The 24,708-nt window shown below is 36.9% G+C and overlaps 1 protein-coding gene across 1 annotated transcript in view; it reads left to right on the top strand.

Annotated features, from left to right (window-relative positions):
* The window catches only part of LOC149943503 (gamma-aminobutyric acid receptor subunit beta-like), a 182,789-nt gene that overhangs the window by 121,957 nt on the left and 36,124 nt on the right, over nt 1–24,708 (top strand). The window contains exon 5 of the mRNA XM_090174893.1: nt 3,712–3,794. Coding sequence (XP_090031019.1) covers nt 3,712–3,794 — 83 coding nt within the window. The remainder of the gene's footprint in view (nt 1–3,711; nt 3,795–24,708) is intronic.

Genomic DNA, 24,708 nt, shown 5'->3' with positions numbered 1-24,708 from the left:
CTCAGCGAACTTTTCAATTTATAGTACGGTTTCAAGGCTCAAATTTAAGCAAAGAGTTTTAAAATATTCATTTCCATCTGATAAATTTGTTTACCAATTTGACTACAATTATTTTTAAAAAATTGTGAAGATATACCACATTTCTTTAAATTAGTCTTTAAAAATATCTTTTAATGTAAAATATTATAGGTCCCAACTTACAAGGAGACTACCCGAGGTGGTTATCTCCGATTTGGTTCAAACTCGGGTGGTAAGTAGACCTTCATGTAACTTAAAAATTCCTAAAAGGGTGGACAAGAATGGGCTTTCGTTTTGCCATGGCAACCAAAAACATTTTTCACAACTTAAAAACTGATTTTCTCTATGAAAATTAACATGGGAAAATCGAAGATTTTAAGGGTCCTCCCTAACAATATTTTTCAAAAAATTAAAAAAGGTTCATCAATTAGATACATAATTCAGATCATGGCTAAATCTAGTACATTTGGACCAATATTACGTCAATTTTGGTAAATATGAGTAAATATACATATATTGGGTAAATACGAGTAATCAGTTTTTAATTTATAATTTGAAAGGTTTTACCTGTCATGGCTTTAGAATTTAAAATAAAATAAAATTACGTAACAAAAAGACTGGATACTTCATGGCTAAAATTTATATATTTTTATTTACATTTAAATGTATTTTTGTGTGAAATCTTATGATTGTTCATTTTTAATTTTCATTTGTAATCCTCGGCTTGAAAAGGGACCACGGTCCGAAAGCTCGCCCATGTAAATAAAAATATATAAATTTTAGCCATGAAGTATCCAGTCTTTTTATTACGTAATTTTATTTTATTTTAAATCAGTTTTTAAGTTGTGAAAAACATTTTTGGTTGCCTTGGCAAAACTAAAGTCCATTCTGGTCCACCCTTTTAGGGATTTTCAAGTTACATGAAGGTCTACTTACCACCCAAATTGGAGATAAACACCTCGGGTAGTCTCCTTGTTAGTTCCCCCCCCCCTCCTTAAATCTGCCTTTAAATCTGTTTTAATACGAATTATGGTGATGAACAACTCTTAAAACGAAAGTAAACACATATATCTGAAAAATATAAAAGTTTCCGCTTTAAAAGGAGTATGAACTAGCATTCTTATTGTGGATCAACGAATTTCACATTCCTGCTAGGGCTGATCGGCGCTAGTTTTTTCGATTAAGCTTAAACTCCCTTTAAAAATAATAGAGGTCGGGGACGGTTAATCATTATCCATGTTGAAATTGATTTTTTTTGGGAAAAAAATGTAAATAAAGAAATTTACCGTTTAATATTTCGGAAAATTATTAAAAAACATGTAATTTTCATAAAATTTGAGCTTTTTATTGAAAAAAAAACGCCGTTTTCCGATTAATTTCACAAATTTATGAAAAAATTAATCGGGTAATACAGAAATATAAATTACTTGATCAAGACGTTTTACGAATAATTTTGAGAGCCTTATCTATTGAATAAAAAATAATATAATCTTCAACGCGTTCTTAACGGAAGACCCCGACAATTCTAGGGTTTACCTACACAACAAACAACTGAGCAGCGCCAAAAATGTCAAAAGTCCAAATAAAGAAGCGGTCAATAATGAAACCTTTGGATAGCTACAAAGATACTCCCTTTAAATGTAGTTTTCACCCGTAAAATTTAAAAAAAAACTATAAGCGGTATAATTTCACATCAACAACACAGTACTAAATGCTCTCTCTTAGCGTTTACATTCTCTAAAGTTATAGAAAAGTAGAAATTATCGTCAATGTCTAACTCGTTCAATTGAGAACGCGGAAATCAAGTTATATATAAAGGGGGCTCGGACCAATCTGGAAACAATAGAAATTCTTCCTCTGGAAAAGTATTCCCTACAAAAAAAGGGAAAAACGTATTGGTGGTAGTGGGATTTTAGAGTCGCTCGGAGTTAGAGTTGAGACGTCTCTTCCCGAGAGAATTAGAAGTGGCAGAATACACGTTGTTAAAGAGAAAAAGGAGACAAAATAAAATTTCGAAAGGTCGCGTGTATTGGTGAAAATCATCACGAACCACCTCCACGCGGAAACGGCGTCCCATCAGTTCCGCCGACTGGAACCCTATTCCAATCCCGACCGACTCGAAACCCGAGGGGAAACCCGACAAAAGTTCCTCCCGACTACTTTTTCTTCCTTTACGGGTTTACATTTTTTGGCCGACACACTTTTTTTATATTTCTATTACCTATGGGCTGGCGCGAAGCGTTGGTCAGAATTACAATGGCGTTCAAAGAAATGTTACCTCGATCGAATTGTTTGCTCAGCTTTTTAGCCTCTAGCTTCTCAATTTTCCGTAACTTCGCTTACCTAAGCTTAAATCTTAGGAGCGACGCTTGTGTTTATCTCCGGAAAGGAATGACGTTTTCTTCGGCTTTTCGCGAGTGTCGATTTTCCCCATCAACGTGTAAATCATGATGGCCTTTGTAGAAATTGCTCGCCTTTTCTTACCAAAAATAAATGTCCACTTTATCGGGTTGCAATTGACACTGCTTATTGACTGAGACAAAAGAAAAACGGATACAGCTGAAGGCAATTAGCGATCACTTATTTCTTAACAAGAAGAATTCCCACTTTGCAATTTGCTCAGAAATTACATTTCGGAATCATTTGATAATAGCGCTTTGAGCCCTTTATAGAAAAGCTAACTCGTAGAACCATGATATATTAATATTGAACAACGTTGAAGAGGTAAAAAAGACCAAACTTAAATATAATCATTTATTAAATTGAACCGATACGTGGTACTACTGCCGATAGGCCTTCAAGGTGAAGTTAAGACTTGTAACTTCGCCTCGAAGGCCTATCGATCTTAATACCGCGTATCGGTTCAATTTAATAAATAAATACATTTTAGTTTCCCTCTTTTCAGTTTGTTAGCTTGCACTCTAGATTTTCTGCACGGTACTGATGGGCCCTAAATAGGGCGAAACCCGTGTTCTGTTGGAAATTCTGGCTAAATTATGTAATTATTAATTCGTTTTTGAATTAAAGACCTATTTGGTATCGTGTATTTTATTCTTAAATTTATATTGGGTACTTTCTCGTAGCGTCGTAACCATACCAAAGCCCCGCCCTTGACATACTTTAACGTCACAGATCACGAGGCAAAAACGGCACCCGATCCTGCGAAATAATCACGTGACCACCATGGGCGTCTTAATGTCATGGCCAACTTAAACTCTTTACCATGGCAACAATCATGAGCCACATCCACATGCAAGCTACGAATTTTAAAATCTTTGAATTCTTCTAGGAGTTCTCGAAATATGACATAATTCAAGCATAAATTGCTTAAATACAGGGGAGTAGGAACCGGGGGGGGGAGGAGGGCAATGCCCCTCCCTAGAAATTTTCTGGGAGGGGCAACTAATGTTATTGCCCCCTCCAACTTTTTGGTCAGTTGAAAACTTCAAAAGGCTCAAATTCTCATTTTGAAAGCATAAAAAACTCAACTGTGTTTAAATTTCAGTCTTTTCCCGCCAATTTACATAGTAGTAAAATGTACACGTGCATTCGGAGAAGCTACACTCCATTAAAAATTCAAAACCATTCTCCAGACCTCTTTTGGTTTCTCTATGCCGCCTCGAACTTCTAGAACGTTCCTAAGCCCCTGCTTAAATATAACCAATGTATTAATTTAGATTTCTTTTGTTACAGGTTGACGGTAACAGCGAGTTGTCCAATGGATTTGCAATATTTCCCTATGGACAGGCAAATGTGTACCATCGAAATTGAAAGCTGTAAGTATTATAGTTAATTCATCGCTCGTTAATTTTACGAAACGGTACAAGCATCTCGAAATTTAATATTTTACAAATAAAAACTGACGGTCTCAAACTCTCGAAAACGCCTAAAAGTACCAAAAACTCGTATCGTAATAAAAACCAAATGTTGTTATATCGAGCACGTGTCATATGGCGTATAGTGTTCACTTTTTGAAAATACAAAGTGTTCGTGAGGTTGAAATATGGGTCGAGCAAAAGATTACAACTGTAGTAGAAACAAAAATACGCTATAAACGAAAGTCAGGAAGCAGATGGCAGGCTGATTTCTCACTTTCCGATAAAGGTATATACAATTCCCCAAAAGCGAAGGCGTGTGAGCCATCTTTCCTAGAAACGATGGAAAATATCCCAAACTGTTTTAAAGCCCCGGAATATTCCTCTGTGCACCAAATATAAAATGGATCTATTCGGTACTACACGCCACACTTGCGCCCGCATTTCTCCAGACAGTAGAGGTCGCTTTTCCGTCATTGATTTACCACTTCTCAAAGAAAATTGGACAAGGGGCAAGATTTTCCAGGAAATAAGGAGACACGGATCTCAAAAACGGCAGTTAACAAGATCCTCGTGGACTCCATACGGAAATAAAATGAGGTTGCCGCTCCATAGAAGACCTAGGTACGATCAGTAATTGTAGAGAGACCCCCGTGATTCCTGGAAAATTATTTGTACCGAAATAACAATTTACGGGAAATTGGGGTTCATTTGTTAGCTTTTAGACCAATTGTTGGAAAATGTAGGCAACTTCATAATTATCTTTGAAAATGACAGAGCCCTTCAGAAAGAGAGCCACGCGTTAATCACGTAACTATTAATGATCTTCATTCTTATTGTAATTGACCCGCTATTAAATTAATTATTCGGATATTCTTATGAATAAGAGTAAAATGAAAATATTTTTTTGTTATGTTAGTTGACCTGGTTTTTGTACTTAGGTCAAAAGTAAATATTGAGATAGCACGTCATATTAGGCTTACCGAAAGCACTGATTTAAGTTACATGTGTATCTATTTCAAAACGTCGTATTATTGTTTTTAAAATGTCGTATTTTAGGTTCAATCATATATCTACTTTATATACTTTATTTTGGAAAATAAATTATAAAATTATCGCCAGCGAAACTTTAATATCCGCGTATTTTAAAGCGAACTATTTTTACCGCGGCGGAGTACATCGATACACTTAATGTTCCTGAAAAATGGCGAGGGGGAAGGCATCACCAAAGCCAAGAATTTTTTACCCCTCAAATAAGATGTCGCAGGTCGAGGCGATAGTGTTAGACTTTCTCAATATTTACTTTTGCTTAAGTGAATTCAATTCAAAATTATTTGATTATGTAAAATATCGAAATATAAATCTTGAATCGCAGAGTTACTTTTCCAGTTGAGTATAAAATGAGCTTTAATAATTAATGGAATGAAAATTGATTTAATTTAAATACCCTGGTTTTGCTTTTGCCACGGAATAGACTACGGCTTCAGACCATAGACCAAGAAAGGTTTCACAAGGACATTTCGCGTGTGACTCCCCTTAGCTTTTTCCTGTATAACCGGCGGCGCGAGACCCCCCGACTTCGTTAATGGTGCGAACGGCCGCGCGCCCAGCGGATTTTTAAGAAAGTGGTGATCACGTGCATATTATTTTCAAACCCATATAGTACCTCACGTGTATCACATCTGATTTCTAATAATATTTGAGTCCTTCGAATTTGGTTCGCACCAGCATTTTGATATACGTGGCGCCCTCCCGTGCTGAGACTTTACATGGTCCTAAATTCGAGCGCGAAATGTCCTAGTGAAACCTTTCTTAGTCTATGTTCAGACTATATATGTCTGGAAATAAATTTACAACCTCCTATTTTAAGCCCGTTTCTAACGACGTAATAATTCGCGCTCTAAAGTACGATTTTAATTTGGAAATTTATGACTCTTTAGAATCGACTGTTTTTGAGACGGCGATCGAGCAAATTAGGAATTCGAAATGTTTTCGCCTTTTCAAATATGAAGTTTGAAAATTGAAATGCAGACGAGAATGCTCAATGTAGCGTAATAATTTTTTTGGGTTAAAAGATGGCTCTGGTACGATATTCGGGGCCGCAAAACTGATAAGGCTCGCTTGTCACTTCCACACGCTTGGGAAGATCCAGTTTCGTCGCTAAACGCTACTCCTTAGCCTTTGGTTGCGTTTTAAGAGCGAGTCTTAAGCGCAGACGCTTGGATTTGGCATTCGCGAATAGCCCATACTTTGACCATCATCAATTTTGGCCGATTCGACGCTAGGGAACCCCGAATTAGGGGTATTTGCATTGAAAAGTAACGCTCCACAAAGTCCGACGCATTCTGAAGCAAAAATAGAATTCATTTGAATTAATTTGCCTCGCTTTCAAGCGTGGCCGTTCAATTAAAGGCACTTTTTTTCATTTTACTGACGACCAATTACGGAGGTGTCAATGAATCATTTTGCCGTGTGTTAAAACTAACAGGCACTGATAATTTATGACGGCACTAATTTGCTCGTAATGGTGCTATTTTTTCAAGCACAAAATAATAATTTTTCAATTTTAATTTTAGACGTGAGTAGGCGAAATTCAGGTCAAAAACCAATAGAAGTAATTTTATTCTACTTTTTTGTAGAGTATCAAATTTATTCGAAGTATACGTAATTTTAGAAAGTCCAACTAATCTCGAAAAGAGTCTTCAGTTTGTAAATGAACCCTTGGTAAAACAAGGAACAAAATAACTATCGCAATTTCCTTAAGCGGGTAAGGGGTAATTTGAATAGACGTAATCAGTAGCAATTAGGCTTAGAAACCCAAGCAGTTAACGCTAATGAGAAAGAACGTTGGGACGAGGGCTAAAAAACGCGTCTCCAGGTAACCCTTTCTTATAGGGATTAATGGGGGAAACTTTTTAAGCGAAGGTTTTAGTCAGAATGCTGTTAAATCTCGGACACTTCTGTCCTCGTACCAAAAGACAAGCCGTACTTGAGTGCTCACGCGATTGCCGGGTGGTGTGGGCCTTGTTTCAAAATGGCGCCCTTCGAAAAACTACGCGGGGGTTAAATGTCCAGAACTACTCGGCAGTTTTAAGCAACCCCGTAAACATCGATATGAAAGGTGACGTCATTTTTTCTCGTCAAGAGTTGAGAGCGACTAGGAAAAAGTATAAGAAGCGGTAATAGTGAAGAGCGGGTGATTGCCCTTTCTTGTTAGGCCTTGGCTCAGAGTGCGAGATAAAAGTGGCAAATTCTCTTCAAATATATGAACGGGGGGACGACGGTTACTTCTTTTCCCCCTTTTTTTGGTCGGGGGATGGGGGCCCGGCCGTGATAGCGACTAAGTAGAAACTCCCTCGGGAGTCGTGGGGGTACTGCGACTTAACGACTTGCCTCATCAAATTACCGTTAATGGTAGCAGCAGCCAGCAGGGCCCAGGTCCGAACTCTAAGCAGCCGACGGCTGCCAAGGCTTAAGGGAATTGAGGGCAACGGCGCGATATCGACGCGCCAGGCAACGCGGCAAGACTGCACAGCGACTACGGAAGAAAAGCTCGCTTTTATTTCTTATTCTAGGAGATCGTGGAAAAGGGGCAAACGTTGTTTTAAAATAAGCCAATTCCAGAAAGCGCCTCCTACCGGGGGGATGGTAACGGTAGACAGCCATAAACAGACGACCAAAAAAGAGGGCGCTGGTGTCGAGAAATCCCGAAATGAATTCTTATACGCGTGAAATCATTGATCGTAAGGGGCTTTCGAGAGACTGTTCATACCAATGCCCCCTACTGAGCTATGAAAACTGCGCCGGAATAAACCGACGGATAATCAATTCAAAGCACTATTTTTACTTTTTAACCTAAGTTCCAAGGAAAAGACCTGGATAAATATACCTAAATTGGCGCCACGGCATGAAATCCGGCGTCTACAGACGTATCAACCCTCGGTGGGTTGGCAAAAAGACACCTTAATCGCTACCAATAATTCAGATCAGCAGCGATTTAAAAATTGAAAGTGAAGCTGTATGCCAACGTGGCAATCTTGTTTTAACGCCTTTTTTTAACAAGCACCGCTATTATTTAGCAGAGAGAAAGAAGCTATTGGTTCGCGTTGGATGGAAGCTTCCATTTTAATTTGGAAAGCAGTCTCAAATTTAGTCGGTGAATCTTTTGAAGAATTCCTCTCCATACTCTTACGTGGTTTGGCGGGTCATGAAGAGTAGTGAATGGAAACAAATATTCGATTTGAGTGAGTGTATGGACGTGCTCCGGCACTCAAAACCGAAGCCATTTCGGAGTTTGACAAGTATCTTGTCAAATCGATAGATCCCCGGAGATGAGGAAGACCCCCTTCCCTGTTATGGCGAGTACTTTTATCCGAGCGAAATGGTCCCCGGGAATTTGCATTTTTAAGGCGGAACGGGCGAAACTAAACAAGATTTTCCCCTCGCTTTAAATTTGCAATAAGATCCTGGCAAGGCTCAAATACTAGTTTCGTCGCAATTGGCTTATTTGGATTCCGAGACGAATTCAACGACGGAGCGTTTCAGCGTCTTACGTGGCGCATAGTTGAAAAGGTCAAAGCGTCTGGTGACATTTCGCCTTCCGCGCATACCTAAAACATATCAGAAGCGAGGATCCAATTTATGCAAAATATGGTCTATTTGAAAAGCGTACTCCCTTGGTTCCTAAGCGCTAACCGTCTTATAAAGAGGTGTAGTTCGGGAATCGTTGGTTTCTTCGGGTGGGGTTTTAACTACGTGTACCCTTTGTTTCCAAATTCGACTTTGATTCAAAATATGTTATTATAAATTAAATAATAATCTATTTGATCCAAACAGAATTGGGTATATTTAGATTTCATTAGCATCAAAATTTTTTAACATTCGATCGAATCATTATCGTAAAGGGCCACACGGGCGTTTGAATATTACCGTTTAATCGTACGATCTCCGGAAATGGGGCTGGAAAAATCCGAGAATATGATTGGCCAGAATTTACGATATCATAAGGTACGAAAAAGGAGGAGCTACTCGATTTTTTTTCCAAACGCGGTTGACGCCCTTTAAGGTTTGGCGCTTGTAAATTTATCCAAATTGATTGGCATTTTAAGTTCAGATCATTGATAATCTAAATCCTTTACAGCAAAAGTTAAAAAATAAATAAATAGTTTGGAAGGAACTGAAAACTTGTAGACCTGATCGCGTACTGTTCGATAATACTTAAAGGCCTAGGTTTTCTTAAGCCAGTCACCCTTTAAATTTACTTTCCTTCCGAACAAATACCCTGGTGGTAGGCCAACGTGCTCTGCTGTTGGCCTACCACCAGGGTATTTGTTTGGAAGGAAAGTAAATTTAAAGGGTGAATGGCAGAAGAAAACCTAGGACTTTAAGAAACACTATCCCTTACCGTGTATGAGATGACGTAATAATATTACGCAATTAATAGCAAAAAACAAGTAGCGCGTGAAAAGTGGGATCTATATGTATTGCTTAAGCCGAGGAAGTACGCTCTAAAGTTCTATTTGATTAGCATCCAATAAAATTTTCATTAGACTGTTCCGCTTTCTCCTTCGCGCGGCCTGCTCCCAAATTTAGCCTGGCAGCAGCCCACTTTGGAGGACAAGGCCCGGCCTCTCTTGCTCAAACAAGCGTCTCTAACTCGCATTACCTTCATCAAAGAGAGCCCGCGCCAGATTATAGAGCCAAATTACGAAAATTTTGAAAGCCAATTCTCCCACGTTCGTCCTTTCCACGCTAGATGGCGGCATTTACAAAAAGGAACCGCGACATTTCTCGCCTTTCCTCTTATTTCTCTCGGCGCGAAAGTCGTCTCCCTTCAGATTATATCTGGACTTACAACTACCCTTTTATACGGCCAACTTTAATCAAACGGAAGGGGTCCGTCTTCCCTTTGGTCGATTGGCCGTCTCTAGCGAAAGAAAGGCTCGTTCCCACTGTCCGCCGGACTCGCTTTTACGATGATTAAGAATATTTTACGAGCGCCAAAGGTTAATTGAAATTCCACGCCAGAAAAGCTCCGAAGAATCTTCCCTTGTCCTTTGATTAAGCTTTAGAAATTTCGATTCCTCGCTGAAGTGTCATTTACATATTATTAAATAGTGTACCGTAAGAGGTCGATATTAAATTATAAGGGATAAATTAATGCCGCTTGTTTTGAAATATATCAAATCAGTGATAATTGCATATGATGATTGCGGAGATATTGAATTCCAAACGGAGGCGTGCCACACTGAAACCACCGTCGACGTAGGCGTACAAATCTACCATTGTAAAGCGTTTCTATTTGGCATTAAAATTATAGGCAACCCTAACCCTAGAATGATTCGGCTACTCTTCAGCTTATGAAAATACAATGAATGATCACTGGTTCAGTCAAACCTTTCACCTGTTTAAAGGCATAATAAGTCGCTAGATGACTTGGGCCTAAGGTGGTGCCTTGGGTATTAGCCTAGCGGATTAGTGAAAGTATCAAATGCAAAACTAAATATATATTACCAAGAACACATGAAAGACTTAAATTTTGGCGCCTTGAAGTTATACTTTGCCGTTGGCGTAAGCCTAACTTGGGCCTTGGTGTAATTGATTTTTACATAGAGAGAGAACCGTCGACTGCTTAGACTGCTTCTGAAAGTATAAGATCATGGCAGCAGGGGACAATGCTATCATTCATAGTTCTTAGTACCTCTATGTGTTCTTGATATTACAGAATCTCTATTTACTTTATGAAAGAGTTCATAGTCTAGAGGATACCGTAAAAGTTTCCATTGAAAGAACATAATGATAGTTCGTTGAAAGCCAATTTTATTTCGAAACGCTAAATTCGAAATCATAAATTTAAAAAATCTGAATTATTAAGGAATAACTCCCTTAAAACATGCAGATAAGTTGCTGCCGCTCCCTTTGACTTATTCATTTTATATTCAAATAAGAGTTTCGACCGATGAAATATTAAATTCAGCATAAATATCGTATTCGATTGCGATTTACAACGGTTGTTTCGGTTCAAAGATAGTACGCACTAGAATCCATTACATTAAGGAGACTGCAACATTTATCACGGTAGTACCAGTTTCATCGCAGTCTTAATTATTATCCTAATGTACGAATTAATTCCGAGATTTTTTCAAAGATTTTTTAAAACTATCCAAAATTGTTGGACGCCAATTTATTAACTATATGAAAGACTGAATTTAATATTAGCCCATAGACTTGTATATACAAAATATGGGTGGTTCTAGCTTTTTAGAACTAGTAAAATACGCAGTATAATCCGGTCACCTGCTTAAACGAATTAAAAGTCACTAGATGAGTAAGGTTATTAGTATTTTTATTATTACCTTAGAATTAGTAGTATAGTAGTAATCATCAAGTTTTAAAGTAAACTAAAATTAAGCTCTTAAGAAAGTTCCTATGGTTCTACCACTATGGTGTACCTAATATTTGCGCAATAACTTAGCATTATCTTTTTACGACAACACAATTTACATATAACGATATAATCTTATGTATACTAAACAATTTTAAAGTTTTTTTATGAAACGGTGCGTAATCTAATTTTAAAAAGTAAACATACAATTTGAAATGCTTTCGAAAGAATACACACCGTCGCTTGAAAGCGAAAACCTAATATATTAACGTTTTACAAATGCACGTGCTTTAACTATAGTCACCAAAATATAAAAAAAAAATATCATTCATAACATCCCTAAATAACCTACGTGGAATTTTATGACTGCGCGACATTAAGGGGGCTTTCTCTGCTCTATTTAATAACGGCCCGCGGCGTATGATCGGTTGCGCATGACGTCCAGCGTTCGTCGCGCGCCGTTATTTAATTCAATAAACAGGGGCGTTTGTATTCGTTTTAAAGGTGGTAACGATACCAAATGGTGCAGTGGAATGATTTCGATATCCTTAAGTAGTCGTTTTATAAATTGAAATAAAATTGAGCGTAGTACGAACTCGACCCTAAGCGAGAGGCAGTTTCGCTAGAAAAGAACGCGACTAGACTGCACTCTAGTTTTATTTTTGGATTGTTCCGAACTAAAGGTGCTTTCTCTTGATTCGACTGCAGATTCGCTTCATTTCCGTCGGATCGTCCGCTTCGGAAGACGGTCATTAGCACCAAAATCAAAAGGGAAGATCACTCATTAAAATGGCTGATGTTTTCTTTTTCGACCCGTAGATGGCGCGCCGTTCGGCCTGCAGACCTCTCTTTTTCAACGCCTCGCTTCCATTCGCTGGCGGAGATCTTTCGAGCCATAAGTCACCACCTCTGCCCGCTTGATTGTCCGCGAAGGGGGTAAATTAGCGCCTTATAAGCTCCTGGCTCGGAAGGCGATCGCCAGCCTCGATTCAAAACAGTAGCCGCGCTACCGCTATTATTTCAGGAACGAGCTATTTTGCGCGATGTGGCCAAATTGGCTCAATAGAGGGCGGGCGTTGCCCAGTTACTAGGATACGGCTAGTCGTAAAAGCTTTAACGGTATTAGCTTTCGCGATCCGCTCCTGCCTCTTTAATCCGACACGATAAAGAGGGTACAGTCTGTATTTCTATATTATCTGTCCTCGGCGACTCAACCGTTCTCTGACCTTTAGCATCGTCGTTTTTACTCAATTCTCTTCTAGAAAACGACCGCTAGATAAAAATTAAATTTATAACGCTCGCTATAACTGACGTTGTAGTCGTAAATTTCAGATTCGGTACATAAACAACGCCCTTATACTCAAACACTAATTACGTATTCTGGTGCCGCTGGAATCGCGAAATTTCCTTAAGCTCTTTCGAGGTTTAAATTAAACACCTCTCGGAGTAATTCTTCTTCGAGGTTCACGAAATGCGAATCAATTTGAAAGCAAACTAGATACACGCGAGAAGTTTCCCGAAAAGTTCAAATGTTCTTAACGCGTTTTCGTTTGGATTTCAAATTCTTGCGTAGAAAATTCAATAGTTGAAATTCGATTTAAATGACAGTTGAAATGTAAAAAACAAATATTGCGCATAATACGCGGTTTTGAACAGCGGGAAACCGTTTCCGTATAGTCTTTTCAAATGTACTAATTTAAACCTATTTTATCGGTTTCGGTACAGTCCATTATAACCCGAGTATACCAATAGAAAATGTGGAAGAGGAATTATAAAGTAGGCTTAAAAATGTAGTTCGCTATTCTAAAGCTAGAGTTTTTCACGTGGTTCTTCCTGTTAATAATTAAATTCGTAACAATAAATTAAAATGGCTTGTATTTGTCTACAAACTCATTTTACTTCTAAAAGGACATAAATGAACTTTTGCCACTTGTTATTAAAGTTTCTCGCCTCACGGATAAAAAACAATTGATAGTTTAATGAAAACAATTTGGTTCAAGGAAGAATATTGTTTGCCAGATTTAGGGCTGTGTCCGGTTTTTTAGGTAGTTTTTTGGCAGCCCATATCTCTGAAACGAAGCACTTTAGGACCCATGTTTATTAGACATTTTTTACTCATAGAGACCAATAGAATGCATATAGAAAGTTTCGGTACTCTTAACCGTAACACCCTGTATATGTCAATGGAGAAGACTTAAGTCATAACATTACCGGAAGGTAATAGGCCTAAAATACACCGAGACGATAAATCTGCCAAGTTGCAATTCCTCTCTTATATTTTCTATCGTACAACAAAAATATAACTTCTTAGCGATTAATTATAGGATGTATTAAAAGCGCGCCTCTTGAAATGTTAATGCCATAAAATAGAACTATAAAAATTAAATAAATTTGGTATTAACACAAAAGAATTTGCACAGGGAAAAATTCAACAGTACTTCCAACGTCATTCACGAGTATTTTCATCTAAAGAGCGCTTAACAACCCTGTAAAACGTACGATCCAGATAAACTTGGTAATTCCACAAGAAATAAGCCGTGCTATTTTCAAAGGTTTGGCCGTCGGGAAGTCAAACAATAAAGATTATGGCTTAAACCGTAAAACCCGAGGTAAAACCTCTCTCTCCCCTATTACCAAGCGTCTTTAATTAAGGTATCCACAACCAATATTCCTCAGGGGTTTAGCTAAACAAAAGCTGGTTGTACGCAGAAATAGCCTATTTCTAGGAGAAGGATTTTTTTAAAGCCTAGATTAATAATTAACACCACCTATGTTAGTCTCGATAATTAAGGACGAAGTTTAATTAAATTATTTCTGAAAGAGAATATATTGGGGATATTTGATTAAAAAAATAACTAAAGATGATGTTCTAATTTCAAATTATCACGAATTCCCAAGTAATCGGAATGGAGAAAGAACTAATTTCAAAACTTCTTTTGAAGATTCGGATTAAGAGAAGACAGTTCTCGGGATAGTATATTCCTGATTACAAATGTTAAAAAAAAATATATTTCGTGAGAGATTTTCACCAAAAAAAGAATAATGAAAAAATAAAATCGATAAAAATATTATAGATTGATATGGAAATAGAACTGACTTTACTATAATCAATCTGATGATTTTGTTTTATTCGAATTTGTCCCAGACTGAGGTTTACTGGCTGGAGTTCTTCGCCAATTTAATGGTCCATGTTTTTAGAAATACCAAAGACATTAACTATGTAACATATTCATATTGTTATCTTATTGATTTGGGTTTTTCCCGATAACTTATACGGCTAAGCAATGGAAGTTAAAAATGCAAAGCCGATAACGTCCTTATATATCGCAATAACACATACCATTCGTATATTAAGCCTATATTTGCTATTTTATGCTCGATATTTAGCCAATATTTAAACGATATAATATTAAATTGCCGTTGATTAAAATGATAAGGATAAACGTTTGAAATGAAGCGGTATAAAATGATAAGACAGCCTGTAACAGCAGACAGTTCATGGATTTTGATAAGAACATGAGAGTTTCATCTATTATTATTCAACAACTGACAAGTTAACTCAGTTCTCTTTGAACCTATTTCCAACTCTAACGCTATCTTCTACGTATGTCTAAACAATTTTGCATCGATATTATGGTGTTGGTCCATTTGATCGAAAAATATGTGATCAACAGTCGATCATTATACGTTGCAATTGATCGAAATTCCATTTGATCGAATCCCATTTGTCATTTGTTTCATAAGATCGAACCTTCAAATGATCGAATACTATTTGATCGAATTCAAAAGTATTTATAGTACCAGTTTGTATGTTTTTATTTTACCGAATGTCAATATGAAGTGCAGAAGGAATAATGATGGACTAATTCATTGCTTAAGTGCAGAAGGAATAATGATGGAATAATTCATTGCTTTAACTGTATTAAGCCACAAAGATGAAGATATTTTTACTTTATACACTATATGATGGAATTTTTTATGACATCGACGATAACGACCCGTTGTTTTTGATATATATAAATAGGGTCAGGTTTGGTTAGGTTAGGTTGATGTACGCGCGCCGTAGGCGCGTACGCACCGTTGCCTTTTCGATTTACTCCCAAAAACTAGTAGCTTTACCCTACAGTAGCTTTCGATCAAATTTCGTTCGATCAAATGCAATTCGATCAAATGGAAATTCGATCAAATGGGACCCGTTCGATCATTTGGGAATTGATCAAATAGACTCAAACCGATATTATAGACCCGTTATATAATATATTTTGCCCTGCATTATTTTTTAGCAGTATGCAGATACTAATCTCTTATAAATTATATACTTAGTTGAAATTTACTATAGATAACGTTTTTCCAATTTAGTCCTTTTTCATGAAGACTAAATACTTGAAAAAATTCTAGTTAAAATAAACTTAAAATACCACTATTGTACTAAAGTGGTTTAGCAACTAATTTAGAGATGGCACTAGTGATAAAGCAAAATTTCGTTTATTGTCGCAGAATAGCTAGAATCTCTGGTATGTTTTCTTAGGGTGTGATTGGCATATTCTAGAGAAGCTTAAAAATAAAATGAACATTTGTAGTATTCGAAACGAGTCTAGGTGGCGTATCGGCGCTAGCTTCTCCGAGGTAGCGCCTATGATCTAGTGTTTGCTACAGTCAAATAATAAAGTCATAAGAAGGTTTTTTTTAAAATAAACTTATCAAAATATAAGCAAACGAGTTAAAAATTATATTAAAATGCAAGTATCATTATTTATCAAGTCAAATTTACGAATAACGATGAGGAAAAACTTTAGCCGCTACCTATCTAGGTTTCAATGGCCAACCAAAGTGGGCGTAGCTAAAGTATACGGTCGCGAATAAAGTGAAAAGGGTCTTGTTTATGGTGGTAGGTTGAATTTCTGGTTTATATTTTGCCAACGTAAGGTGGGATTGGCATATTTTAGAGAAACTTAGAAATATTAATCTATAGAGTAAAACGCTTCTTGCTTTGATGGATAAAATTTTTACCATCAGGTATTCAGGTTTAACAGTAGGCTGTGGTAAACATTAAATACAAGTTGTAGGGCGGTTTAGTAGATGATTTTTCAGGGTATAATATACTCCCTTTAAACGTTAAACGCGAGGCATTTCATGATAACGAAAGGTCATACTGTTCGGCTGATTGATGCAATTATTTGCTTAGTTGCGGAGAAATTCGAAGGAAATGAAACAGAGCAAAGGAAAAAGAAAGAGGAAGACCTATTATTTACTGGTCTTTTCAGCGCCGAAAATACTACGCCAAGAACATTGCTCGAAAGCCAGAGCGAGGCTAAAGTTCGATAAGAAAAGGTCTCTAGTTCATTAGGTACCGATGATTTTCCTTGAATTATTTAAACTAGAAATTTCATTAAGGAAAGCGCCTTTGCCCAAAAAACAACGTTCATTTACTTCCACTTCCATTGGCAACAATATCAAGATAATTTAGCTCAATTTATTTATATAAGACTTACTTCAATGCGCTATTTACTTAAGTTCGCTTTTCCAGTTAGCTTGCCAAGTAAAACATTGTAAACAGTTTAGCCTCGCTATTCGTTTTAAATTCAATTAGTATTTACTTTTACTATTGCGATACTAGTTATATCATTTAGATAGACTTTTTTAGTATGCCATCTGCTGTCAAGAAGTTATTCGGGTTAGCTCGTGAATCCCGGAAAAAAATCACGCCCCTCTTCTTTTTCTCGCGTAATCTTTCCCCCTTTCCCCCGGTACTCAAGTACGATGGTATAGAAAAGATTTGCGGCTAAATATTCTTGCTTATGTATATAACCTAGCAAATGTTGAAACAGCAAATTCAAAGAAAACCGATATTTCAACGTGGCTATGATGCGGAAATAAATTTATTTGAATGGTTGACGATTAGTTCTTTCATAAAATCCGAATATCTAAAAATGGTAACCAAAGGCAGTGATTTAATAAACAAAAATGGACAAATGGTCTTTGGGGACGAGGTCATTACTATTTCATAAGGCTCAAATTCCTCCTAAAGTTCTAGTCTCAAATACTCGTAGCGTAATGCGATTGAAAAGGAAAGCTATTTCGGTCGCGTATTTGGCAAAGATTATTTCTAACCAACACAAATTTTAGGTAGACTTGAATGGTGTTGCAAAAAGACCATATTTTAAGAACGTTCAACTATTTTTATATAACGAATGTGGATTTCTTACACTTCGTTTGCTTAGCGTTCTTTTGAAACACTATTCTAGAATTTAAAATATTTTCCCTTGAAAGCTAAGACCAGCCAATATGCGACGGTACAGTTAATAGGGAGCAATTTAAGCTTAGATTAACACTTGATGACAGCGCTATGGTGACCGCATTTGGAAACTGGTCACCTTAAAAAAAAACCACGTTTGAAAACTGATCACTTGACACAATAGTAGATATGTTTCAAATATCTGCCACTAGAGTACAAGTTGGAAATCATGGTTTAACATTGAGTGTGCTGTTTCTTGTTTGATAGTCTAAGTGCATTGGTATAGATTCTGCGTTAAAATTATCAAAACAAAATACGATAGTAAACCAATAGTCCTTTAAATAAAATATAATTCATAGCCGATTATAGAGTTTGTGCTGCTGCGACTGGACAGGGTTAAAATACGATAGTAAACCAATAGTCCTATAAATAAAAGATCATTCATAGCCGATTCTAGAGTTTGTGCTGCTGCGACTGGACACATAACTTGTTTCTCTTTATACTATAACTTGTTTCTCTTTATACTGCCAAAGTTGAGAATTTTCTATGCATAGATCAAGAAGCATATTTCAACAGAGAACAAGACACTCAGAGAATGGTTTATTTAAGCGCCTATTGCGAATATCGTAGAAAATAGCGTTCAAAACCAAGTTTGAAGTATATAGGCACAGCTTCAATTTCAAACTAAGTTTTATCATATTTGTAATAAAACGTTATAAATAAATAGTCACTGCAATGGATTAATTAATAATATGACAAGTAAGGTAAAATCCACCATTAATTAAGAACAATAAAAGGAAGTCTTGTAAAATTGGGATTCTTTTCATTCGCGCGGCAGTCACTTTTGACGCTCAAATTCATTGAGGCGCGAAATTCGACCCCTTTTACATCAAAGCTAAACATAAGTTTATAACGGTCGAAAACCTCGCGGCAAAAAGGTTTTTGTAATGCCGATCGCTAGATTTACGTGAATTCGTTAAGCTCTTTTTTTGAAGCGGCATACGTTTCGGCAAGTTTGCCAAAAAGCAAAAGCCTGCAAAGAGGGCTGCTACGTGAACTACTTCGCTAATTGAAATAAATTTAATCTTTTCAGGCGAAGTATTTTATTCTCAAAAGCGAGCGTAGCGTTCGTTCCGAAAATAAATAATTACTGGGGAATTTCGCGCGCGGATTAAAACTATACACTCTTTTTTCACGGCTTTCCGAATCAAGAGTATTTTTGCTTTTTATTAAAATGTTTAAGTTGGAAATTTAATCTATTTTTAATATTTTTTCTTTTGGGAGATACAAGTTTCCAGTATTTGGATAAAAATTCAATCATTATAAGGTTTGTTTTATTTTTAGAATATAAAATTTTGAGTTAAGTTACAGATTAGAAGAAAATACAAAGAATTTTATTTAATAATTTTGCCGTTAGTACCGTTATAGTGGCATACTCAGCTCAAACGGCACCGGGAGCTAGTTTACTGACCCTAAACTATAATCGGAAAGAAAATCCGTTTAATGTAGAAACAACTCAATTTAATTTTGTCTGAGCTTTTTATTTTTATTTCGTTGCGTGTTCTACGTTACTTCCAAATATGTGGAAATGGAGAAATAAGCAAAAATAGCTGCGCGAGTTAGTTTTACCTTTAGATTTAGACCTTCTGCTCGGTTCCGAAAATGAGTTACCATAATTTATCAAGGAATAACGGAAGAAAGAAGTAGTAATAATTTTCAAGCATTAACTGCAATAAAAAAGTAAAAGTTTGGTGTAAGGTTTGATCGCAAATTTTTATTTCGGTTGTCAGTTCGGTTCGGTTCGGTCCCTTGTACTTTTCAGCTTGGTTCCGGTTCCACTTAGTCCGGTTCTTCAACCAAACCGATCGAGAACCGCGGTAACTCTAGACAAAACTATTTAGACTAGGTACCATTCAATTAAATGTATCGATTAAATTTGGGTCCGCGAATTACGCCTAAGGTCTGTTAAAATCTAGAGATACGTAATGAGACTGGTATGACGCTTCAGACATCAAGTTGTCCCCAGACAAATATTTAAATCTTTCCATCTTTACCAAGAATAATGGTGAAATTCCATAAACCATAAAAATGAACGTTGTTAAACTAAACATGGATTAAACACTAAAGGATGTTCCACGGGCTAGCTTCCTAAGGCAAAGTCCTCGTTAGCTAGGTGTTATTTTTGTTTTTCTTCTATCCAGGGGCACCATTATTTATTTAAAAGCACGTGGGTTTGTTTGCCCCTGGATAGAGCGGGAGAGAAAAATAAATATCCGGTTTTTCGGACTCGCGCCGCTAGGTGGCGACGTGACAGGGCATTTGTGTGTTTTTTCGCCCGTGGAACATCCTTTAGTGTTTAATCCATGAACTAAACATGTTTTCAAAATAACTCGAATATTTTATAGAATATTACGCGAAATATAAAACAATCTGCATAATTACGAGGCACAAAGAACGCCTCTTTTCTAGAGTAACTATTTAAAGTCCGCGCCAAATGCGATTCTCCTCTCGAAAGTGATTGATGAGTCAACTCGACTATTTCGTCCAAGCAAATTCGTCGCGATAGAACAAGTAAAGTCGATCGGTTCTCCGATTCAAACGTATTAGCTCTCCTATATTGATATATCGTCCGAGAGTTTCTCGGGGTATAAATGAACATTGAAAAGCATTTCGAAGTTCCGATTGATTTAGGCGTATGGCAAAGGCCATTATCTGGCCAGTCATTTCGCGACGCCTTTCTCTGGTTCGCAAATCGCATCCCATTATACCTTCCCCGAGATACCGAAAGGGGGGACACAGGTCGGTGTCTAATTACGGACGAAGGCGGGAACGGTGGAGGCGCGAAACTCTGCAGTTAATTGTCCAACGCCTTTATTTATCCCGCAGAACCTTTAAAATCGGTCGAACCGAAGCCAGCTCCGATATAACGGGTATAAATTTAGACTCATTTTCCAACTATTACGTTTCGGAAGGATTCTATAGCCTCCCTTTGATCTGGCCGTCTCTTTTCTATTTCCTAATTACGTCCTTCAAACGCTTCTAATCCCTAAACTAAATAAACCAGTACGTGGGTAGGGCCGAAGAAGGTTGGGGCTATAATTTAGAATTGGTTGGAAGAGACAGAGTTGATCTTTGGCTTAGCGGACAGTCCTGTTAAGGCTCGCTACGAGTGTTCTTAGCCTCGGACCACGATGTCCGCTAACGCGAAATTTCATTACGAGCTGGCAACTGAACAACGCTGGTGGCCAATAACAGGGTTAACCGTGGAGCCGATTCTCCTTCGATTGAATGTCCAGTTCAATTACTGTCCGCTAGTAAGACTATACGTCTAGGCTTAACTCTACGAAAGGAGAAGCTCCCGAATACGGACGGGAAAGGCTGAATTTCATACTCTAGGATTGGAAAGTTCGTGCCTTGGTCAGATATCTCTCCTTTCCAGTTTGCACTATATCATTAGATTTTCTTGTCCTAAAATATCAAACTGATCTTTATATGGGGCGTTAGAGAAAAACTTAGTTTTAAAAGAGTATAAAACTATTTGAAACTAAACTCTTATTTGAGTTGACCATCTCGGTTGAAGAATCATTTATGAAAGTTAAAATATGCGATGAAACGTTGCATCCACGGTCCGACTTCTTGCCTGGCCAATACGTTGCCACAATTTTGGACCGTAAGTTATATTTCTGAGTTGTTAGAGAAAAAATTAAGAATGCGGATAATCACTTATTAGTTTACTCACCCGCACGGAATATTGAGCTCTTACAACTGGCCAAATAGAAAAGATGAACACTGGATTTCGGAATTTGAAATTCTTTTGTGTAGTTAAAAGTCCCACATCACCAAGGTGAAGACATTACTACTTTGCGAACGAATGTTTGAAAAAGACCAAAGCACGGTTCTTAAAAATGGAATAAATTGCATAGAAATTGTTTAGTATAACCATTAGTGGTTTTTTATATTACTTCAAAAAAATTGAAATAAATAATTGGTCAAAAATTAGAAAAATTTTATGTTATTTTTATATAGAAATAATACGTAGACCAAAACGATATTTTACAAGAACGTTTCTGTGTATAAGATGATGCACTGAAAAAAGTCTTCTTGATATTGGAGGTGTGCCGCCTAGTGAGTAAAATATTAAGTGTCACCCCACGTTTTGGCTCGTATATCAAAATTTATAGCAGATACAATAAAATAGATTCAAATACTGTTTCAGCATACAGTTTTATCTTAGGATACCCTTTTTTATGTTTTCCCAACCTTTAGCGAACGCGATATTAAAATTAATGTCAATAACATACACCAAAATTAAACCAAAAAACTCAAATTTCTAAAAATCATAACTTTTAAAATATTTGAAATATTTCCGGTAAACTTCGGAAATCTTCATTGTAGAGGTAGATGAACGCACAAAAAAAGTTTGGTTAAAATCTGTTACTATCATGCAGCAAAGTCTGATGATTTCAGAAATAATTACCCGTGTGCAAATAATAGGTAATCACGGGAATTCACTTAAAATTATTTCAATTCGATATAAAAATTAATTATTGATTTACGATATTATTCATATAGACGATGGTAATTTAAAATAAAGAATGATTAAAACGCTACTTTCGAATATTTGGAATTTACAGTTTTATTAGTTGAAATATTAATTAACCTTCTCAAATAGTAGAAAATTTGGCAAGCTTAAGTTAATATAATATAATTCGATATTAAATCAAAATATTTATTTATGATATTATTGATATAGCGGTAATTTAAAAATAAGTATTGATAGGAATCATTTGTTTTAAATGTTTTATTCAGTGAAATATTTATGTATCATCAAATAATGTATCAGAAGTTCACATTATATTTTTCTTAAAAATGTACGTCGATAATTTGACGATTGCGTATTAGATCTGGTTAGAATATTGCGTCAAAACTGGTTTCAACGCTACACTGTGACATAAGTCCTTGGTACGTCTAGTTTCCAGTATGAACGTATTCCCGAGCATTATTCTATTCCATTATTTTTCGTTGTTGGGCTGGTATATTGGTTTCGCGCGCGACGCACTGAAGTCCTTCTTCGGCGTTTTTTTGCGGATCCGAAGCCTAACCATCTGACAATGACGGAAGACCGATTCCAGGCCAAAGAGAAAAGAGAATGGGGGTACGGGCCAGTCGAGGAGGGATATCGCTCTCCTTCCTTCGGATGATGATAAAAAGGTTAAGATCACACTGAATAGGCAGCCAGAAGAAAGAGACAGTGGGTGCGGCGTGCTGGGAATCACCTGGCTGTGAAAACAAAAATCCGGCTGAGACATCCGCTCCCTATCATTCGCCAATAACTCAATATAGAACCGCAATCGATAAGCAAAAGGCGCGATGGCCTGGAAATTTATTGAAGAGAGTGTATACAGTCTCGATACTGTCACTGTGATACGCTATCTTCGAGCGGTGTCGATGCCAAACAAACATCGCGTTCTGGCTTCGTAATTCGCTCACCACATTTTTCAATTACTAAACTACCAAGTTACGAAGAAATAATAAAGACTAGTTAGTTAGACAAGGATATTTATTCCTGGTCTAAGTAGTAATTTTGCGCAAGTCGCTAACCAAACAACACTAAATAATAGAGAGGTTAAGCAACATCGTCGGGAGTACATCGACGTTCGAGGATAAACATTCTTTAAAATCGGTTAGGCGCGCTTTCAGTTCACCGGCTAACCCAATCAAATACGTTTGCAATCGAATTTTAACAAATTGCACACCTTTCGCTAACTCAGGGTACACGAAGAATTAAAAACGTTGTTTGAGCAATACTAAAACAGGCTTTATACATGGGTATGAGTGTTGTCGAAATACAATTATATTTGTTTCTTCGTGTGCCCGGGTGTACCTCAAATGTATCTCTTGTACTTATTTCGCCCAATTCGTCTTAATTGTACGAGGCTTAGGCGTAATTCAATTCAAACAAGTATTTACGCTTTTTAACAAGTACGCTGTTTTCGTAAATCTGTTTCGAGTTGTTGAGTTGGAAAATTATAATTTTCAGTATTTTTATTTAAACACTAGTATAAATATATTACCACGTGTCACCTAAGCTCGACAGAAATAGGGCGTCGTTTTGAAGTTGTCACCGAAGTACAAACGGGAAAGTTAAACGTCTAAAATGCTCACTTGACTAACCAACGTTCATGTTCAAACTTCTAGAGTGCTCTGCTTAACATCTCTATTTATATCCGTGAAAACGTCAGTTTCAGAGAACCAATGAGATATCGGACTGATTTGAGTATTTTAGGAGGAGGAAGTTTGCTCTTCGTGCATGAGGAGCAACGTTAAAAATAAATACAATCTTGTCCACTAAAAAACGATCTATAGCTAATAATTGAAAAGCTATTTTTCCTAGGAATTTTATATTTTCAGATCGCATAGCACGCGCAGGGGGTCATTAAATGCAACAAACCCAATGACCTTGAACTATGTCTGCAAGGTCAGTGGCGTAACTATAGCCAATGCACCCAATGCGACGCATCGGGGCCCGCCAGCTAAGCCGTCCACCACGACGGGTGAACTGTCACTGGCGAGGGGTCAGACATTGGCCAAAATCCCGTACACTTTGTCTAAAATCGCAAAATCTTTTAACTCTCTCTATGGTAAATTAACATTGAAATCCCAAAATCACTTCAAAAAGTAGTGATAAAATCGCAAAATCTCTACGAAATCCCGAAATCCCGTACAAAATAATGGCAAGTGTCCGACCCCTCGGTCACTGGCGTAAGTATAGAAGGGCCCATATTTCATTGGAGCCCAATTTTTCTAGTTACGCCACTGCGCAAGGTCATTCAAAACCTATCTCGAGAACCGTTGGGCTTAGAGACTCGGTTCCAATTAGAAAATTAACTAATTATCAACATTAGAATTTATTTCAGTTACGCTCATAAGATTATAAGAAATTTGGATCTAAAACGTGATGGCGAACACTTTTCGAATTGGAACAGACCTTCCAAAACTAACGGTTTTCGAGATACATTTAGAATTAACTACATGGTTCAAGGTCATCCAAATTTTAATAGCATAAGATCTTACCAGAGTGAATATGTTCCTATAATAGAGGCACCAATTTTTGTCATGGTGTTGTAATATAGAATGTTTAATTTATTACGGAGGACTCATGAGGCATATGATTTTAATTAATTTTAATTTATTAAAAACATATATACAACTTATAATAAAGCTGGACACAACGTTTCAGGTCTTAACGAGACCCT

Source organism: Leiobunum rupestre, chromosome 5 (assembly GCF_980474605.1).
Source record: "Leiobunum rupestre chromosome 5, qqLeiRupe1.1.hap1, whole genome shotgun sequence".
NCBI classification, from domain to species: Eukaryota; Metazoa; Arthropoda; class Arachnida; order Opiliones; family Sclerosomatidae; genus Leiobunum; species Leiobunum rupestre.
The sequence above is the reverse complement of the archived record's forward strand: the minus strand, read 5'-3'. Positions and strand labels throughout refer to the sequence as shown.